Below are 25,114 nucleotides of genomic sequence, written 5' to 3' on the forward strand. Positions count from 1 at the left end.
ATCAGTCCTACTACTTTCCGAACAAACCCTGTACTTCTAATTATATTAATACTGCAATTTCTAATTACATTAACCCATTCTAAAAAAGTAAAATTCTGTAGGATTTCTCATCTCGTATATGAGCAGAAGTTGAAATTAAATTACATTGACAAATATTTGAGTCCTTCAACCAATATCATTGCTGCACTTATTCTTCGATTCATTTCCAAGTTTAGAAACCGACCGTATTTGTATTCAGAACATAATCATGGAAATAAAACTAAATTACGAAGTAATTTCTGTTGCAATTAATGTATTTCTGAATGTATTATTATTCTGCATTTCCTTTAGTCTCGCCTATTCTTTTCTTCTTTTTCGCCTGACCTGGTTTTGTCTGTTCCTTGGGAAATGCTAATAAAGCATCCGTCCCTTAGTTGTCATTAAACAGCTCCGAATCCTTTGTTTGCAGTAGAATTGTTTAAAATTGAAACGTATTCAGAATAGACAAAAGGAGAAGAAATAAAACAAAATGACTAAGTGACGTGTCATGTTTCAATAATTTCTTTAATTGCATTGTATTGTCTTTTCAATATTTTCTAATAATAGTTCATATTAGTCAATCTTCATTCGTACTGAAATATTTTAATATTTTTCAGTTCTTTGCATTGAGACTTCTTTTTCGTATCTGTGTATGTAAATGAATATTTTACTTTTTTCTGTATGTTTTTCTTTTTAGTGAGCAGCAGCTCGGAATATTTTTGAGTCATTAAAAAAATGTTTGTTCTTTCCAGTGGGTATTCTGTGTTCCTTTCGTTTGCATATGTATATCAGATTCGCTCTCTTTTCTAGTTAGCTTATGTATTTTTTTAAAAAAATGTTTTGTGTTCTTCCAGGACGCTTTGCAGAGAGCTAGAACAGAGGAAAATGATGAAACATATTACATGTGGGCTATGAAGTTCTTTATGGAATTCAACCGTAATTATAAATTCAAAGTCGGCTTAGTCAGGTGAGTACCTTTAAATTAAAAAAATAAAAAGAAGTCGTAAGTAAACCTGCCTCTTCAATATATATATATATATATATATATATATATATATAGGGTGTTCCAAACTGAATGTCGGAGTTTTAAGGGTTGAAGTATTTATTACATTTAACGTACAATTATAAACAAAACATCAAATGAAAGAGCAACTCAAACACTTTTTACTACAAATGTTCAATATGAGCACCGTTCTTCACATGGCACATAGCGAGTTGATAGACCCATGAATTCCCGGGTTCGATTCCCGGTGGGGGCACTCGGTCGAAAAAGTGTAAAACGCTTTTTCAGGCCAGCCACCCTGAATGAGGTTTTCCTCATTCCCACCAGGCAAATTCCGGGGTGGTACCTAACTTATAGGTCCCAGGCCGCTTCTTTCCTTCCCTTTCCTCGGATTGTGTGCTCGCCGAGGGACGTCATCCCTCAAAACGTGAAGGGCTAAATGGCCTTAGATGTAGAAAGCCCAGAAATCTAAATCCTAATCCTAGACCCATGAACTTTCTGCCGGGTTGAAACTGTGCCATCTCGTGAGGATTTGCTGAACCCCAGATGGCGAAGATTATGAGGTTCACATCGCCACTTAGGTGAAATGTCGATTCATCACTGAAGACGACACGATCCAGAAAATCTTGATCATCATGCAGCAACATTTCATTTGCAAAGTTGGCACGTAAACCGTAGTCTGTATGCTGTAGAGGTGGTAGCAACTGCAAACGGTAAGGACGTAGTTGTAAAATGTCTCCTTAAAATTCTCCACACAGACGGTTGCACTGTAACTACAGATTCAGTCTTTGCACAATGTGAAAAACACAAAAAAACTCTCTCCTCACTAGTTGCGATCTTTGCTACTAGCGCTTTCTAACGGCAGCCGGAGAAAACAATACATGCACATGCGTGCGTACAAATTTGTTTGAGTTCCGCTTTCATTTGGTGTATTATTTATAAATGGAAATTGATTGTAATAAATACTGCAAAGCCTTAAAACCTCAATATCCATTTTGAAACACCCTGTATATATATATAAAGTATGGGTCATTTATCTTGAAATTCCTTTTAAATCAGTTGATTGATTTCGTACGATTCAAGTGTCGACAAGGGGAAATCGTTTGACATATTTTGCAATATTATGAGGTCAATAGTGTTTTCAAACCAATATAAATATATTTTTTTCATTCTTCTTCCTTCAAATGACACTACATATTTCAGTATAAAAGTCATTACATATTTCAAATGTACGTGCCACACGAGAACTTATAATACTGTATTTATCATTCAGTGTTACAGATTAAGATCCCAGCACAATATCCAAAGTTGGGGAAAAGGAAATTTCTAGTTTTACGTTCGTCGGTTATGGCTGATAGGCTTCATTAGAAATGAAATGAAATAAAATATTTAGTTTAACGTCCCACAATTATGCTGCTCCGAGGTTGAGGGAAAAGGTGATGATGAGAAATGAATGAAAGAGTAGAATAAAAAAAAGTGGGAGGAAACGGTAGAACCCCAAGAAAACCCACGCGCACGGTGTTTGTCCACCACAACGCTTACTTGCCGCAAACTGGGATCGAATCAGAGACCCCAAGCACCAGAGGCGAACGCTGTACTACTGAGCCACCGCGGCCCCAGGCTTCATTAGAGGTGATAAAAGAACGTGGATGGTGATGGAATTATTGGTGGAATGAAAATGTGGGTAAAAAGGGAAAACTCTGAGAAAATCCACGGACACGATGTTGTCCACAACGAACTCATTTGAACTAGAATCGAACAGGGAATTAATCCCTAGCACCAGAGGTACACCGTCTAACCTTTGGGGGTCTCTTCAACAGTGAAAATCTGTATTTATATCAAACCACGATCCGAAACTTTACGAACTGTTACTTTCTATATATTTTTATGTAACTGTTACTTATTATGTAACCGGATTTGCATTTTATTAAATATTTATGATAATCGATAAATACCATTCGGAATTGCTTATTTTGTAGATACTCTTTATACTTAAAATAGAACTCGAATTAAGTGTCCACTATGATGATATGCCTAAATGCCATTATTTTAGGGACATATGTAGAGCTTATATACTAAATTAATTAGTACCTAAAGACATATTTTTTTAAACAATCTGGTATTGGTAATTTTACATATTTTTGGCGAAATAAAACATTTGACACACATGCTTGATTTAAATGTTGGTTTTAGTGAAATTTTAGTGAACATTGAGCAATTGTTGGTGTATTGTGTACTATTGTGAAGTGTGCATGCAAGGAGAATATATTTTTTTCACGGACTTATGAAGGTTGATTTTTTTCCAACGACTCATTTTTGTATAGAGATGAATTTGGAACAACGCGAAGTTCACTGAACTCACTACTTTGTAGTAGAACTTAGGGTTAACAAAGTAGTTGAGAAAATGATTTTAGATAATAGAGATAAACTGGTAAAGATAATAGAGACCGATTGACTTACAGTGGGAAATCATAATTGTGTATCATGGAAGAGATAGTATTGAAAGTGTAAAAGGGCCGCGGTGGCTCAGTGGTAGAGTGCTCTCCTCTAGTGCGTGAGTTCCTTGGTTCGATCCCAGCTCGCGACAAGTGAGCTTTGTGGTAGACAAACACCGTGTGCGTGGGTTTTCTCGTAATTCTCCCGTTTCCTCCTACTTTCTTCATTCCAGCATTTTCATACATTTCTTATCATCACTGTCCCCTTTAGCCTAGCCTGCATAACCGTGTGACGTAAAACTTAAAGGTATATATACTTGGAATATTTCGATCATTTATATATATTATTCGGATTTAAACGACATCAGAATGGAATTTGCATTTAAACGGCATCAGAAGTGTCACTGTTCATCCCAACGACTCCGAAAACCATGAATTTGAAACTAATATTGGTCATTTTCGATCATTTTTAAATGACTCTTCCCTCCACCACCTTTAAGTTACGTGAAAGTAATATGACAAAAAACATCTCAGGTTTAAACTTCATCTGGGTTGTAAATTTGATCGAGATCGGTCCGGTAGTTCAAAAGTTATTAAGTTTCCTTTATATATATATATATCCCCTTCCCCTAAGTTCTACCGTCAAAGTGAGATGATAAAAAAACACCTCAGGCCCGAATCTCACCTATGTTGAAAATTTGATCAAGATTGATCGTTTGGTTCAAGAGTTATTAAATTTTATTTATTTTTTAACTCCTCCCTCCCCATCCCCTAAGTTCTATCGTCAAAGTGAATAGATAAATACCACCCCAGGCCCGAACTTCATCTATATTGAAAATTTGATCGAGATCGGTTGAGTGGTTCAAGAGTGATTAAGTCACAATACAGTCACTTTCTTTTTTATTTTTTACATACATACAAACACACACACACACACACACACACACATATATATATATATATATATATATATATATATATATATATATATATATATATATATATATATATATATATATATATATATACGAGGGTCATTCGGAAAGTAAAGAACGTTTTTGTATAAACACTTTAATAACTGATATACAAAGGCGAAATTTGTGTTACATACTATGTGATACTTAAGTTACTTTTCGACATAGTCGCTGTGTAAATTTAAACACTTGTCATACCGTGATAGAAGTTTTTCTATGCCTTTGGCATACACAGTTGCCGCCAAACTGTTGAACCAATCACTAACAGCGTCCTTAAGTTCTTGAAATTTCAGGAAAGAATTCGTGCATCCCATCAATAGTGAATCGCCTATCCTCTTGAATTTTCCGCTCAATTCTTCCTTTGAGTTCGTCAGTCACAACAGAAGGCCGGCCCGAGCGTTCCTCATCGTGCACATTCGTCCGTCCGTCATTACACATAATGCACCACTTACGAACTGATGCTTCATTCATTACATTTCCATACACTTCAGTGATTTGTCTACAAATTTCTATCGGACGCACTTTTCTTGCATTCAAAAATCTTATCACACTACGAACCTCACACTTGGCGGGGATCAGTAATTGTATCGCACATTTTACAGTCGCACAGCTAAGCAATAACGGACCGTAGCAGATCGCAGCTGGTGCCAGACTGAGGCTAAAGTATGCCCAGGTCAATAATCCAGCGGCAGCGGGGGTGGGAGAACACGCGCACGCGCTAGCGCAAAACGTTCTTTACTTTCCGAATGACCCTCGTATATATATATATATATATATATATATATATATATATATATATATATCCCTCCACGTCCCCTACGTTGCACCGTCAAAGTTAAGTGACAAAAATTATCCCTCGTCCGAACATCATCTATGTTGAAAATTTAACCAACATCAGTTGGGTGGTTCAAGAGTTAAGTTTTATTTATTTTTTATACATAAATATCTCCCTCCTCTCCCCTCCCTAGGTTCTACCGTCAACGTGAAAATATAAAAGAAACATCCCAGGTCCGAACATTATTTATGTTGAAAATTTGAACGAGATCGGTCGGGTGGTTCAAGAGTTATTAAGTTCTATTAATTTTCATATATTTCCTCTCTCCCTCCCCTAAGATCTACCGTTAGACTGAAATGATAAAAAAAAAAATCCAGGTCCAAAGGTCATCTATGTTGAAAATTTGATTGAGATCGATCGGGTGGTTCAAGAGCTATTAACTCACGAACATAGTGACTTTTATTTTTATATATATTGATTTTAGTATATTTTCCCCTCCTTCTCTTCCTCTACATTGCTCCGTCAAAGTGAAATGATAAAAAAGACCCCAAGCACGAACCTCATCTAAGTTGAAAATTTGATCGAGAGTGGTCCTTTGGTTCAAGAGTTATTGTTTTATTTATTTTTATAATTCCCCGCCTCCCCTTCCGTAAGTTCTACCGTCAAGGTGAATAGCTAGAAACACTCCCAGGCCAGAATTGCATCTAGGGCAAAAATTTAATCGAGATCGGTTGGGCGGTTAAGGAGATTAAGAATCACATAGTCACTTACAATTTTATAATATATATATATATATATATATATATATTGAAAGTGAAAAAAAGTATTCCTGGTGGTTGTTCAAATCTAAAGTTTTGATGATTGTAGAAAATCGCCAGTTTGAGAGAGAAATACATTTGTAAGCATTATGTAACAAAAAGCTTTAATAATTATTTTACAAATTGATTCATAAACAGTATCACATGTCATAAATGTTATACAATTGCTAAAACAACATAATTTGCATTTGTAAACACAACCCCCTTTTTGTTTGTTTGTTTGTTTATTTATTTGAAAGATCTGACAAGTGGATAGAAAAACAAAAGCAAAACAAATCGTGCATATAAATAGTTGGATTAACAACGTCAAAATTATAATTATTGATTTCCATGTTTGGTATTGAAGATTGTGTTGGAGACGGGACAGTGTTCTCCGAAGTTTCTTAGTACCAGATATTATGATCATGATATGGCGTATTTCAAATAAATAGGGAAGGAGTTACAAGGGATTGAAAATTGGACTCTTTTTTTTTTTTTTTTTTCAAATTTCGGAAAACTATTTAAATCACACTCAGTCACGTAGGTAGTTTTCAGTTGTCAAATAGAAAATGTTATCCGTTTATCCATTCATGTCATTTCAAAACTGACTCTATATGTTTGTGTGTTAACACGTATAATCAGTCGCACTTGAATAATTAGAGCTCTCGCCGTCGAGAACGTAGCATAATTGATCTTCTTTACCTTAAATGTGGGAACGGTAGCTCAGTGGTAGAACGCAAGCCTCTGTTGCGAGAGGTTTGTGGTTTAATTCCAGGCCATATGAATTTGTGGTAAATAGCGTCGTGTCCGTGGGTTTCTCAGGGTTTTACCGTTTTTTCTAGCATACAGGGATATGAAACTGAAAAAAAACTAATTTCATTTTCTCTTTTATTCGAGGCATAAGAAATAGATTTTTGAGAGTATTATTATTATTATTATTATTATATCATCATAATAATTATCATCATCATCATCATCATCATCATCATCATCATCATCATCATCATGAAGAAGAAGAAGTTAGTAGTACAGGGTGAGTCAAAAAGGATTTTACAACTTTGAAAGCATATAGACAGTTATTGAGAATACTTACAGGAACGAGAGAGAGATCAATTTGCAACAAAATTCTTCACGTTTAACATCAAAGTCTCATTTTGGTTCGATGTGACTGCCGGTGGTAATGCGGCAAACATCCCACCGGAACTCAATTTCTTCCCACACTCATTCCAGCTGATTGAGCGTAACTTCTACAACGACAGCGTAGATGAGATTTCTCATCTGCAAGATTGTCAGGTAGGGGCGGAATATACGCTCGATCTTTAACAAAACCCCACAGGAATAAATCCACATGTGGTAAGTCTGGGGAACGAGGTGGCCATGCAATTGAACCTGCACAGCCAATCCACTGACGTGCGAAGCGAATATCAAGGATATCTCGAACTTCCTTGAGAAAATGTGGTGGTGCGCCATCTTGCGCATAGTAATAGGTCACGTTTTGTTGTAGTTCCACTTCATCTATCTGAGGAATTAAAAAAAAAAAATCCAACACACGAAGACACACGATACCAGTGACAGTGTTTTCCATGAAGAAAAAAAGGACCATATACTTTAAATTTACTAAGGGCACAAACCACCTTTATCTTTGGACTGTCACGGACTTGAGTTGGCGTGGTTTAACGTGGGTTTTCGCTGCCCCAGATTCTGCAGTTGTGGGTGTTACCATGTTACTGATACAAAATGTACTCTTATCGCTGAAGATAACTGTATTAAGGAATATCGCGTCTTCCTGTATCCGATCCAACATTTCCACACACAATTCTCCACGAGCTACCTTACCTTCGTCAGTAATTTGTTGTACTATTGTAAATCTGTTTGGTTTGAAGTGTAAACGTTTACGTAGCTCTCGCCAAAATGTCTTTTGTGGAACGCCTGTCTCGCGAGACGCACGCCGCGTTGATCTTTTGGGACTTTGGTGATTTCACGTGACGAACAGAACAACGAGTCTCAACAAAGTTCTTGTGCCAGCTGTAAATTGTAGGCCTGCTTGGAGGTCCTTACCTTGTTCCGTACGAAATCTGTGGTGAACAGCTGTTGCAGAGTTGGTTTCATGAAATAACTACAGGCATTGAGCACGATCCACACCAGTGAAAGTCGGGGGCCACAATGGCTCAGTGGTAGAGCGTTCACTTCTGGTATGTGCGGTCCTTGGTTCGATCCCAGCTCGCGCCAAGTGAGCTTTGTGGCGGACAAAAACCGTGTACGTGGATTTTCTCGAGGTTCTTCCGTTTCCTCCCACTTTCTTCATTCCGTCCTTTCACTCATTTCTCATCACCATCGTCCCCTTTAGCCTAACCGTGATACGTGAAACTTAAAAATTTCATTTCATTTTCATTTCAAACACCGTGCGTGGGTTTTCTCGGGGATCTTCCGTTTCCTGCCACTTTCTTCATTCCTTCATTTCATTCGTTTCTCATCAGCACCGTCTCCTTTAGCCCAGCAGGCATAACCATGTGACATAAAACTTAAAGATTTCATTTCATTTTAATTTTTTTGCAATTTCGCAGATTCTATACTTGCTTATTGGTTTCAGTTTACTGTCCTTTTTGTCACCGATGCTGTATGAGCTTGAACCTCCGATTAAACTGTATTCTAATTAAATGATTCTTTACTGGGAATCGAACACGGGAGTACATGCAGAGAAAGAATACATTACAACACACTGTTACTCGAAATCCTGTCTTTTGACTCTAGATTAGTTTGAACACGGATGATTGATGTACTATAAACATAAATTAAACATTGTATAAACCCGTTGGCTGAATGTTGTAAAACTTGATTAACCTTAATTTAACTAAAGTCTAGACAGAAAGTTAAATATTTTCTCTACTAATGTATATAGTATTAAATATTTACGCTTCCAAAACAGTAATCCTAGTGTGTTTGAAGTCTAAGCAAACAGTACGGCAAATGTAAACATTCGCTACAGGGCAGTATCAGCGTTTCTGTTCTGTTCTTAGAGTTTAATTTATCTTTAAATTTTTTAAAATTTAAGTGTAGGTGTTTGGTTTCTGCTTTAGTTGACTCTGTGTTGATTTTTTCATACACTTATGTAAAATCGTAAACTGTACTTATTTACACACACACACACACACACACATATATATATATATATATATATATATATATATATATATATATATATATATATATATATATATATATATATATATATAATCCTTGATGAAACAACACTATCAATATACCAGAGTCCAAATACCCAATAGTTGGTGAATGAGACTATTTTATTATCTCAGTGTGTAGACACAATAATGAAAATATAGTATTGTACGCAGATGCTTTACTTTCCATTTATATTTGGTCCTATTTGCATAATTTTATAAATCTAGGTTTTTTTTTCTTTTTTTTTTTTAACTGTCATCTATTTACAGGTAAGTACTCACCAGTCCCAATGATGAAGTGCCGTGGGGCTGAGTGGGGCGACGGCCCCGGCCGCCAAAGTAAGGGAGCGCAAAATTCGATAGGAAAAATAAAAGAAGGAAAGAAAAAAGAGAGAGGAAAAATTACTTGGAATATTACTAGTATGTACTTAAATCCTCTTCCTGCTTTAGGAACTGGTCCTATAATGCTACTCATGTTAGGAAAATGCATGTGCACATATACAAAAATGGAAGGAAAGAAAAGTAATAAAAAGTGTCCAAAATCAAGGAAAAGCAGGGTTTATTTTTGAAAATTTCTTCGCGTCAACCATGGTGGCGCTTCGCGGCTGGTCTGTTGACCTCACTCATATGTATGAGGGCGCCGTCGTATACTCTCGCCCCGGGCGCTGATTTTCCACGGCACGGCACTGCTTCGATGGTTCTAGGAAACTGGCAGACAAGTGCTACTTCGACATTTGCGAAAACTTCAATTTAATACATCACAAATTCAAAAATTAAGAAAAAGTGAAAAAGAGAAATGCAATTTAGTGGATATAATATGATTAAATGTCCTTACTTTTATTTTTAGGCTTCAATTATTTTTGCTCAGAACAGTAATATGGAAAAGTTGTAACCAAGTAGTCTACCACCATGCCCGTATCCACTGGGACCTAGGGAGGGTGCCCTCCTAAATTTTTACTTGCCCCCCCCCAAACTTTTCACGATAGGCTTGCAAATGAACTATAATATGGTTGGATCGGCACCCCTAACTTCTACCCCCCCCCCTACAATTTTGGGCTGGCTACCGGTCTGCGTCCGAAGATTATGACCTTTAGGCTAAAGAAAACGGATGATTATGGAAAGTGAATAGTTGTGGTGAAAGTGGTAATGAAAATTTAAGAGGGAACGGAACGTGTGGTAAAAGACAAAGCCTATAGACGCGGATCTTTAAAAATAAGTACCAGAAGTGAGCGCTCTTATTACTGAGCCACAGTGCCCTCCATGTTGATGCATCATTCCACGTTAAGAATCGTGCTTCACAATATATTTGCCTAGCTTACGTTCTATCGTGAGGTAAAATGAAACAGAATGGAAAATATTCTTGTATATTTTCAAACTTGGCTTCTGGACTCAGCTCGGAATCGTGTAGACTCCTGGTACGTGGATAGATTCTACAGGGTGGTCCAAGAGTGTGGAGACACCCAAATAAAATATAAACCGTTCAGAATTGGAAAGAAAGGAAAAGAGTGATGATTACAGACCAGGGGGATATCTTTTGAGACATATGACACCATCGGCCGTCATCTTGAAATGGCGGTAACTCTTTAAAATGGGAACCCTATCGTGTGATACATCAAATAGGACTGAATTTTTTCCAGGAACCCAGTGGTGAATGTTTTCGACTCTACGACCAATCATTGCAAAGTTTTAACCTATTTTCTGCACTTGCCTGGAGATAAAACTGTGGGCAGTGTGTGGCCATTGACCAATGTTACAGCAATTGTTCAATGTTCCATCCCTCCTGAGCAGTCGTTAAATGTATCCGCTGCTGCTAGTCATCCATTATCGTGGGCAGCACGTCTTAGGAGTGCTGGCATACGCATCAGTAATCCTGCGTTGAAGGTGGTTAATGTCCCTGATCTTGGAGCATACACAACGGATTTCACGTAGCCCCAGAGAAAAAAATCCAATGGCGTGAGGTCTATGAAACGCGGTGGCCATTCAACAGGTCCTCGTCATCTTGTCCATCTCCGTGGGAATTGCTCATCGAGGTACTCACGAGCACGTAATCCGAAATGAGGTGGTGCCTAGTCATGTTGATAGAACAAAGGGAAAGAATCAACCCCTAATGCGACGGACGGCAGGATCTCTTCCTCAATCATGTCACGGTAGGTAATTGCATTTAAATTGCCCTTGATGAAGAATGGGCCCACCACACAGGTACCCCACACATCGCACCACACCATCACTTTGTCAGAGCCAACGAGCCGAGAATCGTCGAACCAGTATGGATTGTTGTCACAGCAATATCGGTGATTTTTCTTGTTCACCTTGTCCGAGAATAGCAGGTCATATGCGAATCGAGGATTCTGTCTGATTTGTTCCACGGATCACTCAAAGAATTCTACTCGGCGGTCTAGATCACCTCGGTTACATGTTGAACTGTATCTTGTATGGGTGCTGCTTATACACAAATACGATTCGCAGGATGGACGCACGGGATATACCACATTCGTGGGCTAGGCGACAGGTACTGCGGGTGGGACTTGTCGCAAATGATGCCAACACAACAGTGGATGTCGCTTCGTCCGTCGCTGTGTGAGGCCTGCCTGCTTTTGGTTTGTTTTCCACCGAACCGGTTTCCTTAAATTTGGCTATAACTTTCCACCCTGCACTATGGGAAATGGGCTCCCTTTCTGGGTGACGGGCATTGAATTCCTCTGCGATCTATCTGCTGCTGCCCTCTCCTAAGATCAACACAATCATCTCTATCCATTTATCCCTTGTTAGTGTCATTCCGTGTCACGCCACCTGAAACAAAAGAAAATCGGTTAAAACTTTCAACGGTTGGTCGTAGAGCGAAAAACATTTCACCACTGGATTGCTGGAAAAATTTCAGTCTTATTTGATGTATCACACGATAGGGTTCCCATTTAGAAAAGTTCCCGTCATTTCAAGATGGCGGTCGATAGTGCGATGTCTTGAAAGATCTACCCCCTCGTCTGTTATCATTACGTTTTTTCCCTATTATTTCCAATTCTGAACGGTTTGGATTTTATTTGGGTGTTTCCACACTCTTGGACCACCGTGTAGATCATGACACGTAGCACTTTATTATTATTATTATTATTATTATTATTATTATTATTATTATTATTATTATTATTATTATTATTATTATTATTATGTAATAAGTTGCTTAGCGTAACCAGATGATGGTGTCCAATTTTTGGAAGTGATCATATTTAACGTAACTACTGAACCATTTTACGTAATTATAAAGCATATTTATTGTTTTTTTTTCGTTCTAAAGTGAGTAAGTTTGAAAAAATCGGTATTCAAGGGATAAAATAATCTTATCTTACTTCTTTATACTAAATTACAACACAAATGGTTTCAAGTGTTTACTCACATGTTCTTGGGTGTGACTCTTTAGCTGCGCTGCTAAACTTTGACAAGTTAGATGGAATATTTCGATCTGGAAAACTTTGTAACTCGAATGAAATAACTTTAAAATAAAATTCTATTTTGGATTCCGTTTGTTTTGTAATTCAGTATAAAGATGTAAGATTCTTTTTTATATTAAATATGTATCCTATAGCATCATAAGTAATTATTATAAAATTCGAGGTTATTTAAATATTAGGTGAGTTTGGACTTGCCTCAGGTTGAGAATGTAACGGGCGTTAAAAAATCTTTAAGTGAAATGCGAAGTAAAATCTTTTTAAGTTTTACGTCCCACATTTTTTCCGGCTAGGTGGTGATGAGAAATGAATTCAGTGGTGGAATGAATATAGTGGGGGGAAACGGGAGAACCCCGAGAAAACCCACGAACAGGGTGTTTGTCTACCACATAGCTCAATTTGCGCGAGTTGGGATCGAACCAGGGACCCCACGCACCAGAGGTGAACGCTCCACCACTGAGCTACCGTGTCTCCGTTCCACCTTAAATTGAGTTTCACGTCTTGAGTGTCACAGTACTGAAAAGGGACGCTAAGCTTCAACGAGCAATCGACAAATAATTATCTCCTCTACGTTGCGTTTTGTCGGTGTCATAAGTGAGGTTATTTTTCCTGCGTGTCACAGTTCATATGTAATTAGAATACTACTTTACCATTGAATCTGTGCTTCATAACCACTCTATAATTGTAAATCATAAATTTAGACATTGAGGCGACAGATTTGTTATTGCGTTTCACTTTTTTTTAAAAAAAAAATACTGCTGCAGATTGGCTCTGGTTTCGTTTTTCAAAATGTGGAGAAGAAAAGTCAGCTACTAGAAACAAAACAGGATGCCTCGAGAAAGAAGCACTCAATCATGTTAAATGAGCCTTTGGATTGTTTCCTTAAGAGCACGGCGCTTAGAAGGAATATTACGTACTGAACTTAAATGAAACTCATTATTATTTTCGTTTTTCTTCTCAGAAAACAGTCGTCGTTATGTGCCTTTCTCATCTAAATCTTATTTTCAAAAGCAAAATTTGCAATATATTTTGCCCTTCCTTTTTCGTTTCGCTGTTTTGCAGTTTTGTCAAAATATGAAAGTAGAGAAATTGAGACAAATGTCTTTCTGTATATGTATTATGTTAATGCTAGTCTTTTTGTTTTTCCTAATGTATTTTTAGATGTAGTTTTTCCTCTAATATCTTATGCAGTCTTGGCTTTTGAAAAATGTAGGAGCACAAATAAATGTTGCCAGAAATATTTAGAAAATATTTAAATTCTCTCTTTTTTGCTCTGAAAATGAGACTTAAGGCTTAAAACTATATATTTGTTTTCGAATAGAAATTATGGTTGAAGTTTTGAGATTGTTAGGTACTTCTTTTATGCTTTCACTTAATAAGGAGTTAGCGGATTAGTTGTTTAACCCTTTTAAAAAATTTGAAGCAACGTATGGTAAAGAAAACATGTCATTTGACTGGTATTTACCAGTAGATGTACCTAAATACCTTGCAAGTGCGGGTTATGTAACCTGTCTTACACCTAAAATCCGTACTATCATATATGAGACATTTCCATACAGTAAGGTTACAACTCCTGTAAACGGACAAGTACCATTTTCGTGCATAAGTTGACTATACTGTTTTCCATTGTGAGCCTTCTGCTTTCCTCTCGCGACTGTTGCTCATTGCTACATGGAGTCTAGTGCAAGGAACACGTGTTTAAATTGATTGTACCGATGCAGAACCTCCTCCAAATGTGAAGAGCGTTCCGTCATACGTTTTCTTCAAGGACATTCCTATAGTACCTGTTCCCGTTTATGTTCCACCTGTTTCTTCACCTAAAGGAATATCTTGCTGACGATAAAGAGGTCATTTCATTTTTATAAAAAGAAATTAAAAATTGCCATTTTTGGTTCGAAAATTTTCGGAGTACGTCTTTTGCAGATACCTGATTCTGGAGCCACAAAATAAGCATCAGAATTACGAGAGCTGCTGGAAAAGTTTCTCAAACTACCAGGGACGCTAGTACTCTGTTATAAAATTCGAAAGAATAAACCTTTCTCTATCCAGATTACTTTGGATTATTTGTTTAAGCTTATTCAATTATTTTTGACAACGGTTTAAAGTAGTTCCTTGTGAGAAATGAAAATTTCTCGTGAACACTTTCGGGCATAAAAGTTTTCTGATTTCAAATGTAGCATCAAACGACTTTACAGCAAAATGCATCAAACGACTTCGTTTGGCTTTTGGAGATGATTCACCATCCAGTAGGATTATGTACAGCTGTTTTTTAAATTCCAACGCGGTTGCATATTTCTCAGCGATGAATTCCATGAAGGTCTTCTTTCTTTCCACGTCTGTTGCTACCTGTAATGTTCGTGTTGTGCGTGAAATAATTGAGAGAGCTTGGCATGGGACATACCGTGTGATTCAGGTATCCGGGAACATTAACATGAAACCAATACATACGATTTTGCATAGTCATCTGAACATACGGAAACTTTGATGCTGTTGGATCCCACGCAACTTGACTGAAGCTCAAAAACATGCTCGTGGCAATTTGTGTAAAGAAATGGTCAAAAAAATTCAACCGAGGCAAGTCAAATGTGGTGTACTACATCATTGTAGCGTCTCTGATCTGCTGAGTTGAGATACGTATAACTTTTAAACCGACTTCAGAAAAAGAAAGAGATTTTGAACTCGACCCGTTTATACAAATGGAAAGTAAATCAACACATACAAACGAAATACATATGTTGTGTGTATGTTCGCGCATAACTTCCATATAAGTTCACAGAGTTTGATGATTCGGTTTGGTTTAGAAGAGCACACTTTTCTGTTTGTCTCATATAACTTTTGTTAAGATATAATGATAGTCTTTGGAGCTAGATCATGCAGCTCCTCAATGGCTGACAGTATTCATGCCATACTTGTGTGTATGATCACGGATAATTTCACTATAGATGCGCCACTTTTGTTCGTTCACTTTTTGTTTGAAATAAAGTATTTTCTCACGGTGGTTTCATATAAATTTCATTAGGCTCTGGTGATAGTTATCGGGGGTAGACCATGAAACTCCTCAACGATCATAGTGTTATCGTAATTAACGGACTTCATTGTGTTGGTGCTTACGCATAACTTCAACACAGATGTACCGATTTACTTCTGTTCTGATATACTTTCTCCCAGGTTCCATATAAATGTTATCAGAATCTAATGGACAGTCTTTGGAGTTAAATCGTGAAACTCTCCACAACAGCTGATAGTCTTAATACCGTGTGTATGTTCACGTATAATTTCGTATCGCGTAGACCGATTTAATATATATACAGGGTGTTTCAAAACAACAGCGACAACGTTTGGGAGGTGATTCCTGACACCGAGATAAAACAAAAATTATAGACCAACCTGGGTGCACGAATACTTTCGGAAATATAGGCTGCCAAAACATGAAAAAATGAACTTTAAAGGTTCAGAGTTCCAAACTATGGGATCTACGGTAGTCGGGTCAAGACTTCACTTAGGAATTACTACGTGCACTATCCAAAAATACATATTTCAGAATCCTAAAGTACTCACGCAGCAATGTTTGCAGAGGGAGTTTGGCTACGGGCACATAACTTACAGTACTCAAACAACTACATCTATAAAAATTGTTGCGGAAGTACCGCAGGAGTCTGAAACATGAATATTTGGATAGGGCACATACGAGTTCCTAAATGAAGTCTTGACCCGACTAGGGCTCCCATAGTATTGGAACTATTGACCTCTAAATTTCATTTTTTCATGTTTTCAGCAGCTTATAACTCCAAAAGGAAGCATTTGTGCACTCAGGTTGGTCTATACTTTTTATCTTATCTTGGTGTCAGGAATCATCTCCCAAACGTTGTCGGTGTTGTTTTGAAACACCCTGTATATATATTTGGTCTCGCAAGTTTAGACGCCGACCCATTTTGTAGGAAGTTGGTGTCCTACCTTTAGTTTAGGTATCTAACTAAACAACTAGGGTTACGAAAAAGTCGAAAAATTAAACTTTTGTCAGGGAAATAGGTAAATATTTGTCAAGTAAGATCAGGGAGAACAGTTTGCAAAAATCTGTGGGAGCCCTGATTAAGTATTGTATTACTTGAATTAAGTTTTTGATTCGTAAATTTTATTAAAGTTAATGTCTCACAAAATTTAATTTTCACAGAGTAAGGGAATTGAATAAAATTTGACAAGAAACCATTAAAATCCCCTTTCGTTTCAAACGAAATATAATAATAGTTCCCCACAGAAAACAATGGTATAGACATCTGGTTGGTAAAGGTATCCAACACCTGTAAATTTATCATCACTTGTTGTTATGTGGCACAAACACCTAACAAGGCGCCTCTTACGTCAGTTTTAGAAAGTAGATTATTTATTTAAGCCAATTCCCTGAGCTGGACTAGTCTACTTTATCTTGTGAGTTTCTAAGTTCGAATGAGGTATCTGGCTACAATATCTTTAAATACAAGTTTTGACCAATTTCACTTTCTTTTTTTATTGTTATTGCTATTTTTGTTGATCAGTAATGAAAAAATGGACTGAAATCTATGTTCGTTAGGCTAAAGGAGACAGATGATAATGAAGGTAAATGATTGTGGGAGGCTTGGTGGAATAAAAATGTGGAAGGAAACAGATCCTTAGAAAATTCACTGACATAATGTCCACCAAAAACTCACGTGGCCTGAAATCGAAATAGGGACCCCTTGCACTAGAGGTGAGCACTATACCACTGAGAGACCATGACCCCTTGATCAGAAATGATTTCAGTGCAAAGACTGTATCTGTCAGATCGTTAAAAATATAAAATAAAAAGTTCGACTTGGATAAGAATAATAAATGTACAATCTTTTGTATAAGCTCATAGCGCTTGTCTATAGGCAACACATAAAATTCATTAACGGGCAAAATTATATTAACCAATAGAATGTGATATTGTAAAACAGAGATGAGAGATAAAGCTTCATTTTGCTATTAGCTGCATTTAATGTGAATGCAAATACAGTCAGACATGGCGCTTTCGCACATCAGGTTTCTATCTCGGTTTCTTAGAGTCCTAGATGTTATCATCTTGCTCTCTGAAAGCAGACTTTGACACAGACTATCGGTGGCATCCTCGGAACATATGTCTTGTCGTGCCCAATCTAGTTTTGCTTGATCGCTTTATATATGAAGAAAATATGTTATTTTCGCTGGAAGCTTTTTAGTTTCCAATTGTGATTTCAATATTATATTTTATTATGATGAAACGCTCAGTTTAGTTTTATTACAATTAATGAGCAATGAACTGACTACAAACATAGACAAACGTTTTTAAAAGTATATACTGGATAAATAGTATAAAATTAGAAACATAGTTACGTTGTTCTCGCGCCACGTCGAGGTTACTGGGCAATGTTACTGTTCTCATCTCGCAAGACGGACATTCCAGGCTGAGATTTTTAGGTAAGGCTTTCTCGGTTTTTTTCTTTTTTTCTGAATTTAACCAGGCGAGTGGCGGGATGATACGAGGTGTGATTGGAAAGTTTTAAGACTGGACTTGTAATTTAAAAATGGCATTACTTATAGGCTATTGTGATGGATCTCCTTTAAAGTAGCCCCATGCTGAATGAACACACCGATTCCAACGGTGTTTCCATTTCTGGAAGCATTCCTGAAAATTATTTTCCGTGATGGTATGAAGCACTCTCTCTCCGTATTTGCTTGAACGTCCTCAATTGAGTCAAATCTCTTCCCTTTCAATGACAGTTTTAATTTAGGAAGGAGATAGAAGACGGCCGGGGTCAAATCTGGGGAATACGGGGTAGCGGAAGCACAGAAATGTTGAATTTGGCCAAAAATTCCTGGATCGAGAACGCACAATGCGCTGGTGCATTGTCATTGAGGAGAATCCAATTCTTTTCTTTCCAGAGGGCAGGCCTTTTTCGCCGCACATTTTCATGCAGACGCTGAAGGACACTTTTGTATTATCCCTGGTTGACAGTCTGCACCCTAGGGGCAGATTCATAATGCACGATACCCTTAGAATCGAAAAAAAAAAAAAAAACGTCCTCACATTCAACCGACTTTGTCGCGCTTTCTTTGGTCTTGGTGAATGTGGGCTCTTCCACTGAGAAGATTGGGCCTTTGTTTCTGGGTCATACCCATAGACTCATGGTTCATCACCTGTTATTACCCTATTCAAGAAATCTAAGTCCATTGCGGCTCGATTAAACAGTTCTTGGAACACTTCAAGTCTGTGTTGTTTCTGCTCGTGTGACAACACTTTTAGAATGAATTTCGCGGACACTTGACGCATGTTCAAATCATCAGTTAAAATTGACTGAACCCCTGTGAAACCAGATAAACACTTTTGACCGGCTCAGACATTTGTCTCCAAAAGCTGTTGTTAAGAGTTCTTAAGCCTCCGAAGCAGATTTCCCAGTTTTAAAACAAAATTTCACACAAACGCGTTGTTCCAATTTTCCATCCATTTTGCGCCAGACACACGCACACACGCCCGCACTCAACTGGTTGCTACGCTGTACTGAATAAAGATATCTCGGTGCATGTTTCAACATGTCTCAAGGGCACACCAAGCCACCACTTCCGTACTAACGGGCGATTATATCTACTCCTCCTGAGCTGTGTTGCCAACGTCTTAAAACTTTCCAATCACACCGCGTAGCTTTAAATACATACAAACTCTGGTGTGTTTCCTAGCACTTTCTTTTCCAAAATTGTTAATCTTGTTGATAGTATTCGGGTAAATTGGTCTCGTAACTTGTATTCTGTATAACGAAGTTCGTTAAATAATTACTCACGTTTCATTCGATCTCCAATGCTTTACCCTCATTGTAGCTAAAAGCTTGTGTTACTAAAGAAAATACAGTAAATAAGTGTCAGCACGCTACTTTTTAGTGAATAGTATAATTTTAACAGTTATCTTAAGTTTTTGTTTTTTTCTTTTTCTTTTAAATCTAATACGTTTATTATGGAGTCGATAATATTTCCCTACATTTAAATTACTGTGATATATATGTGTGTAAGTTCACATGGCCATAAGAATGATGACGGATAATAGGCATAAAGATGCTTCTGCCGGGTAGGAAAAGGGAAGCTGATTAATTTGGAAGTTATTTATTGGTACAAGAGGAAACACTGGGAAAATGAAATGAAATCTTTCAGTTTTACGTCCCACGATTGTGCCTGCCAGGCTAAAGGAGTCGATGATAATGAGAAATGAATGAAATAGTGGAATGAAGAAAATGGGAGGAAACGGGAGAACCCCGAGAATACCCACGCACACGGTGTTTGTCCATCACATGGTGCAATCTGGGATCGAACCAGGGACCCCAAGCACCAAAGGTGAACGCTGTACCACTGAGCCACCGCGGCCTCGAGGAAACACTGGAAGCTTATAGCTGACACAGTAGTAGGCTTAAAAAGACCAAGGCTGCAGGAGGAAAAAACCCTCATTGGATCCAATTTTATTGTTATCAAATCGAATCGAAAGTTGTTATTTCACACCTCACCTTGCCTTGTACCAGAGCTGTTCTTCAAGTAAGGTCAGTTTTGTAATAAAAATATAACGAGTAAACATTGTTTAAACGAAAAAAAAAAAATAATAATAATAATAAAAGTTTCCTGCATTTACATACAATTCTGTGTTTTCTACCTTGCCTTTTCTTAACATTTATCTTAACAAACAACGATGATCGAATTCAGTAATTACAGATGGCCAACTAGAGCACGATTCGTCATAGATATTGTCCCAACTTTCCTTGAACAATCTGAGTCGTTTTGCATTTGACTGTTACTCATTGCATTGTCACTATACGTCTCACATACTGGTGATAACCTATTCGCAGCTGTCATTTTTCGTGGAGTGACAATTTTTTTTTTTTTTTTTTTTTTGTTTGTTAAACATATTAACCTCACACTGCTGATCCCTTGAACGCAAATGGCATTCGATTATATGACTTTAATGCCTTGAGACTGCGCGCGGACTCATTCTCAACGGCACGAGAAATTTCAAGCGGTATTCACAAACCGATTTCATTTTAAAAAAGTAATAACCCTCGTATATCATTCTGTTTCCTCTGCCTTCCCATATTTTTTCTTCTAGAAACTTTCTAACGTCGCACACGTTGACAGTATTTTCCACGTGAGCCACACGTTTCTCAGGTGATATTGTTCGATCTAATCTTTCACAATTTGTTTAATGACAAGTAGAAATTATGAAGTTTCATTTTATGTAAGCTTCTCAAATCTCCCTTTAGTTCTTGTATTTTGGCTCCGAACACTATTCTTAGTAAAGTGTGCAAATACTTGTAAGTATATGTTCATCCCTCTGTGTTAGCGCCAGATTTTCGCATATAGTCCAAGTGACAAAATAATGCTATTGTAGCTAGTGCGATACATACCAGAAAGGTGTAGCGTGAGATACTTTAATAACATAAATTTTTCTTGTACTAATAAATCAATTTTTTTTTCTTATGTACATATCGTGAAAACCTTAATATTCGTTTTCTTTTGTTTTGTTTTACAGTGAAACAATGTCTATCCAAACTTTCCATTTTGTGCAAAGCAGAATTGAGAATTGCTATGAAATGATGGTTGTAGACAAAAAGAAAATTCCTCTTTGGTCTCGAAGAATGCATTTAGCTGTAAGAGCATATCAGGTAACGTTGACGAAGAAAAATCATTTGAGCTTATTGTACAAGGTGTTACTTTTTTTTTTTTTTCCTATGCAAAACTTATATATCAGTATCAAATTATTATGGTTGAAGCTACATTACATGTTTCATAAATCGTAATTCGTACTGTTAATTACTTTAACGTAGTTTATTAGTAAGGCATTTTGTAGCAGTTTTGTTTTTTACGGTGTCGCAAATCATTATCCGTATAACGTATAAAAAATATCTATTTTGCTTTAATGTGGTGAAGAGATCATGCAACACGAAAGAGAATTATGAATAGCTGAATGTGTAAAATATCAGATATTTAGTTATCCGTCATGTTTATTTTTTAAATTAAGAATTTCATTATTTACATAAATCAATAGTTCAGTGTTCGAATTGTTAAAGCAAATGAATACTTTCTACTTTCGAGCAATGATAGGAGGGAAAAAAATATAGAAATCGTGAATGAATGTAATATTTGAGATTCCAAAGGATTTACACGTTTCATACTCCCTACATACCCAAAAAATAAAATTTTCTTGTGTGTATTCGTCCTTGATATGTGTATACTCACCTAGAAGCTATAACGTTCAGTGGTTCGGAAATAAATTTTAAACTTAAGGTTTTTATTAGTGGTGGCACAAAAACCGGTTTTGCCCATCCCTAGTTTTTATAAAATTATCCAGATGGGGAGGGGCTCTTCGTATTCCCAAAAATAAGGGTAGTTTACTGGGGAGTAAAAATTAAAGGAATTGAATTTCTCGAAAACGGCTCTTAACGATTTTGTTTGTACTTCATAAATCAGTAACTCATTAACAACTCTCTCTCTCTCTCTCTCTCTCTATATATATATATATATATATAAATGAAAGTCACTATGTTTGTGACTTTAAAACTCTGGAACTACCAAACCGTGCTCGATCAGATTTTCAACACAGATGGGTTTCGAGTCTGGGATGGTTTTTACCATTTCACTTTGACGATGCAACTTAGGGAAGGAGGGTAGATATATAAAAATGATAGAAAGTAGCCCGATATTAGTGATGAACAGTGACACTTCCGATGCTCTTTAAATCCAAATTCAGCCCCACAACTTATGGAAGGGGAAGGTGGAATATATATATATATAAATGATCGAAAATGACCGATATTAGTGCCGAATCCGTAGTTTTCGAGGCTGCTGTGATGAACACTGACACTTCCGATGACGTTTAAATTTAAATTCAGCCACGCAACATGAGGGAAGATTAGGGGAGAGAAATATAAAAGTGTTCGAAAATGATCGATATCAGAGAGCGCTTCAGTAGTATTAAAAAGTGACTGACTAACGAAACATATTATTATTTTTTCTTATTTTAACCCAGCAAAGCGAGTAATTGACGCCAGTATTTCATAAATCAATAATAATTCATTAACAACTCTATGATATGGCATAAATAATTTTCCTAGGGGAAAATCCAGAAAGAGTGGTATAACCCTTGCAGTCAAGTCCTTTTCGGACAATTTTCTTAAAAGTGATTCAAATGATTTTATTGATATTTCATAAATAAACGTTTCATCAACAACCCTAAATATAACGTAACTCGTCTCTCTCTCTCTTTTTTTCTTTTCTTTTCTTTTTTTTTTTAATACAAGAGTTGGTTTACTCTTGGGGGCGAGTGTATTTTCAGACGATTTTCTCTAGAAACACCTCAGATGATTTTGTTCGTATTTTAGTTCAATAATAACGACAGATTTTAATGGAATGTGAATACAACATGATTTAACTTAACCAATCGTAATTAAAGAGTTCAGGGCCTTGACCCATTCCTTTTATTCAGATCTATAACTTAAGACTAATGGCACCTGCGCAAGCGAGATTTCAGCTAGTACTTTCTAAATGGGTTACTAGCAAAATTTGTAGGTAAATGTCACAATTTTACAGTTGGGTTATTATATCATTAAATGAAATAATAATAATAATAATAATGACGATAGGTCAGTACCGTAACCTAATTAGAAAGTTACCTGCGTTAAGAAGTAGCGGACTCCGGTCTAGAGAGCCGAATACGATCGCTATGAGGCAATACGGAACCATGTATCATCCAGTTGAATGCTTGCTATCTGACCGACCATAGCCTGTCAAAAACTAGCGCCATGAAGTTTAGTTTAATAATAATAATAATAATAATAATAATAATAATAATAATAATAATAATAATAATAATAATAATAATAATAATAATAATGTAATAACATTAATTTCTAATATCACTGTTTTTGGTAAGCTGTAAGTTACAGTTTCTAGTTAGTTTCTTTAGTTCTTTAATGATAATGTAGACGACAGCAGGAACAGTGTTGTCAAAAAAATATAATATGTAAGAGTAAAATTGTTATCATAGTGGCATTGGGTATGTACAGTACTGTTATTATAATCAAACATAGGGTTCGATCCCAGCCCCCGCCACGTGAACTTTGTGGTGGACAAACACCGTGCTCGTGGGTTTTCTCGGGGTTCTCCCGTTTCCTCCCACTTTCTTCATTCCACCATTTCACTCATCTCTCATAATCACCGTCTCCTTTAGCCTAACCGGCATAACCGTGGGACGTAAAACTTACAGATTTCATTTCATTTCATAATCAAACATACTATCATTGAACTATTATTAAACTATTTGCAATCTAATTCTCAGTTGTTTCTAATGCATTTTACTTTTTCTTTTTTTTTAAAAGGAACTTCTAATGACTTTAGCTGCCATGGATAATTCCCCGGATGAAGGAGTACGAGAAAGTACAAAAGTCATAAAAAGTAACATCTTTTATATTGTCGAGTACAGGGAACTTGTTTTGACACTTTTGATGAATTACGACGAAATCAAGCTTTCAAGGTTTGTATATAAGAAGCGTGAGAGAACAGATGGGTTTCGTAGCAAATTTACTTCTTGTAAGCGAGATTAAGTTAATTCATAACTGACTTAGCGTGAGTCAACATCTCCCGTAGAGAAGAAAAAAGATTTTTTTTTTCAAGAAAATAATAATAGTAGTATTATTAATATTCAAATTTGATTTCAGCAGTAAATTCGTTTTCTTTTTCTAATCTGCTTGTTTTACAGTTGAATAAAAGGAACAAAAATATGTTCGTTATTTATTTGTGTTAATTCTGCTCCTTAATTTCATTTATGTATTATTATTATTATTATTATTATTATTATTATTATTATTATTATTATTATTATTATTATTATTATTAACTAACTCTATGGCCTATGGAACCCGGAGGTTCAGTGCCGCGTTCACAAAGGCTCTCCACTGACTTCTATCCTTAGCCAACTGGATCCAGTTTCTACTTTGTATTCCTATCTCTGGGAGATCCATCTTAATATTATCCTCCCATCTGCGCCTAGGTCTTCCTAATGGTCGTTTTCCTATGGGTCTACCAGTCAAGACTTTGAAAGCGTTTCTACTTTCTTCCATTCTAGCTACATGACCTGCCCACCTAAGCCTCCTAGACTTGACGACCCTAACAATGTTGGGTAAACCGTATAAACTATGTAGTTCCTCGTTATGAAGCTTCCGCCATTCCCCATTCTCGTTCCTCTTGGGTCCGAATATTCTTCTCAGGATCCTGTTCTCAAATACTTTCAGCCTATGTTCTTCCCTCAGAGTAAGCGACCATGTTTCGCAACCATACAGAACAACAGGCATGATTATCGTTTTATATATTTTAAGCTTCAAATTCCTCGACAGAATTCGCGACGACAAGAGATTTTGAACCGAATAGTAGTTTATTATTATTATTATTATTATTATTATTATTATTATTATTATTATTATTATTATTA

The 25,114-nt window shown here is 36.6% G+C and overlaps 1 protein-coding gene across 3 annotated transcripts in view; it reads left to right on the forward strand.

The window, feature by feature from the left end:
* Positions 1 to 25,114, forward strand: part of timeout (circadian regulator timeout) — a 1,048,389-nt gene that overhangs the window by 65,949 nt on the left and 957,326 nt on the right. For all 3 annotated transcript variants that reach the window (XM_081749081.1, XM_081749078.1, XM_081749079.1), the window contains exons 10-12: positions 873 to 985; positions 21,161 to 21,293; positions 24,006 to 24,160. In XM_081749081.1, the coding sequence (XP_081605207.1) occupies positions 873 to 985; positions 21,161 to 21,293; positions 24,006 to 24,160 (401 nt within the window). The remainder of the gene's footprint in view (positions 1 to 872; positions 986 to 21,160; positions 21,294 to 24,005; positions 24,161 to 25,114) is intronic.

Source organism: Thermobia domestica, chromosome 2 (genome assembly GCF_964235325.1).
Source record: "Thermobia domestica chromosome 2, izTheDome1.hap1.1, whole genome shotgun sequence".
In the NCBI taxonomy this organism is placed as follows: domain Eukaryota; kingdom Metazoa; phylum Arthropoda; class Insecta; order Zygentoma; family Lepismatidae; genus Thermobia; species Thermobia domestica.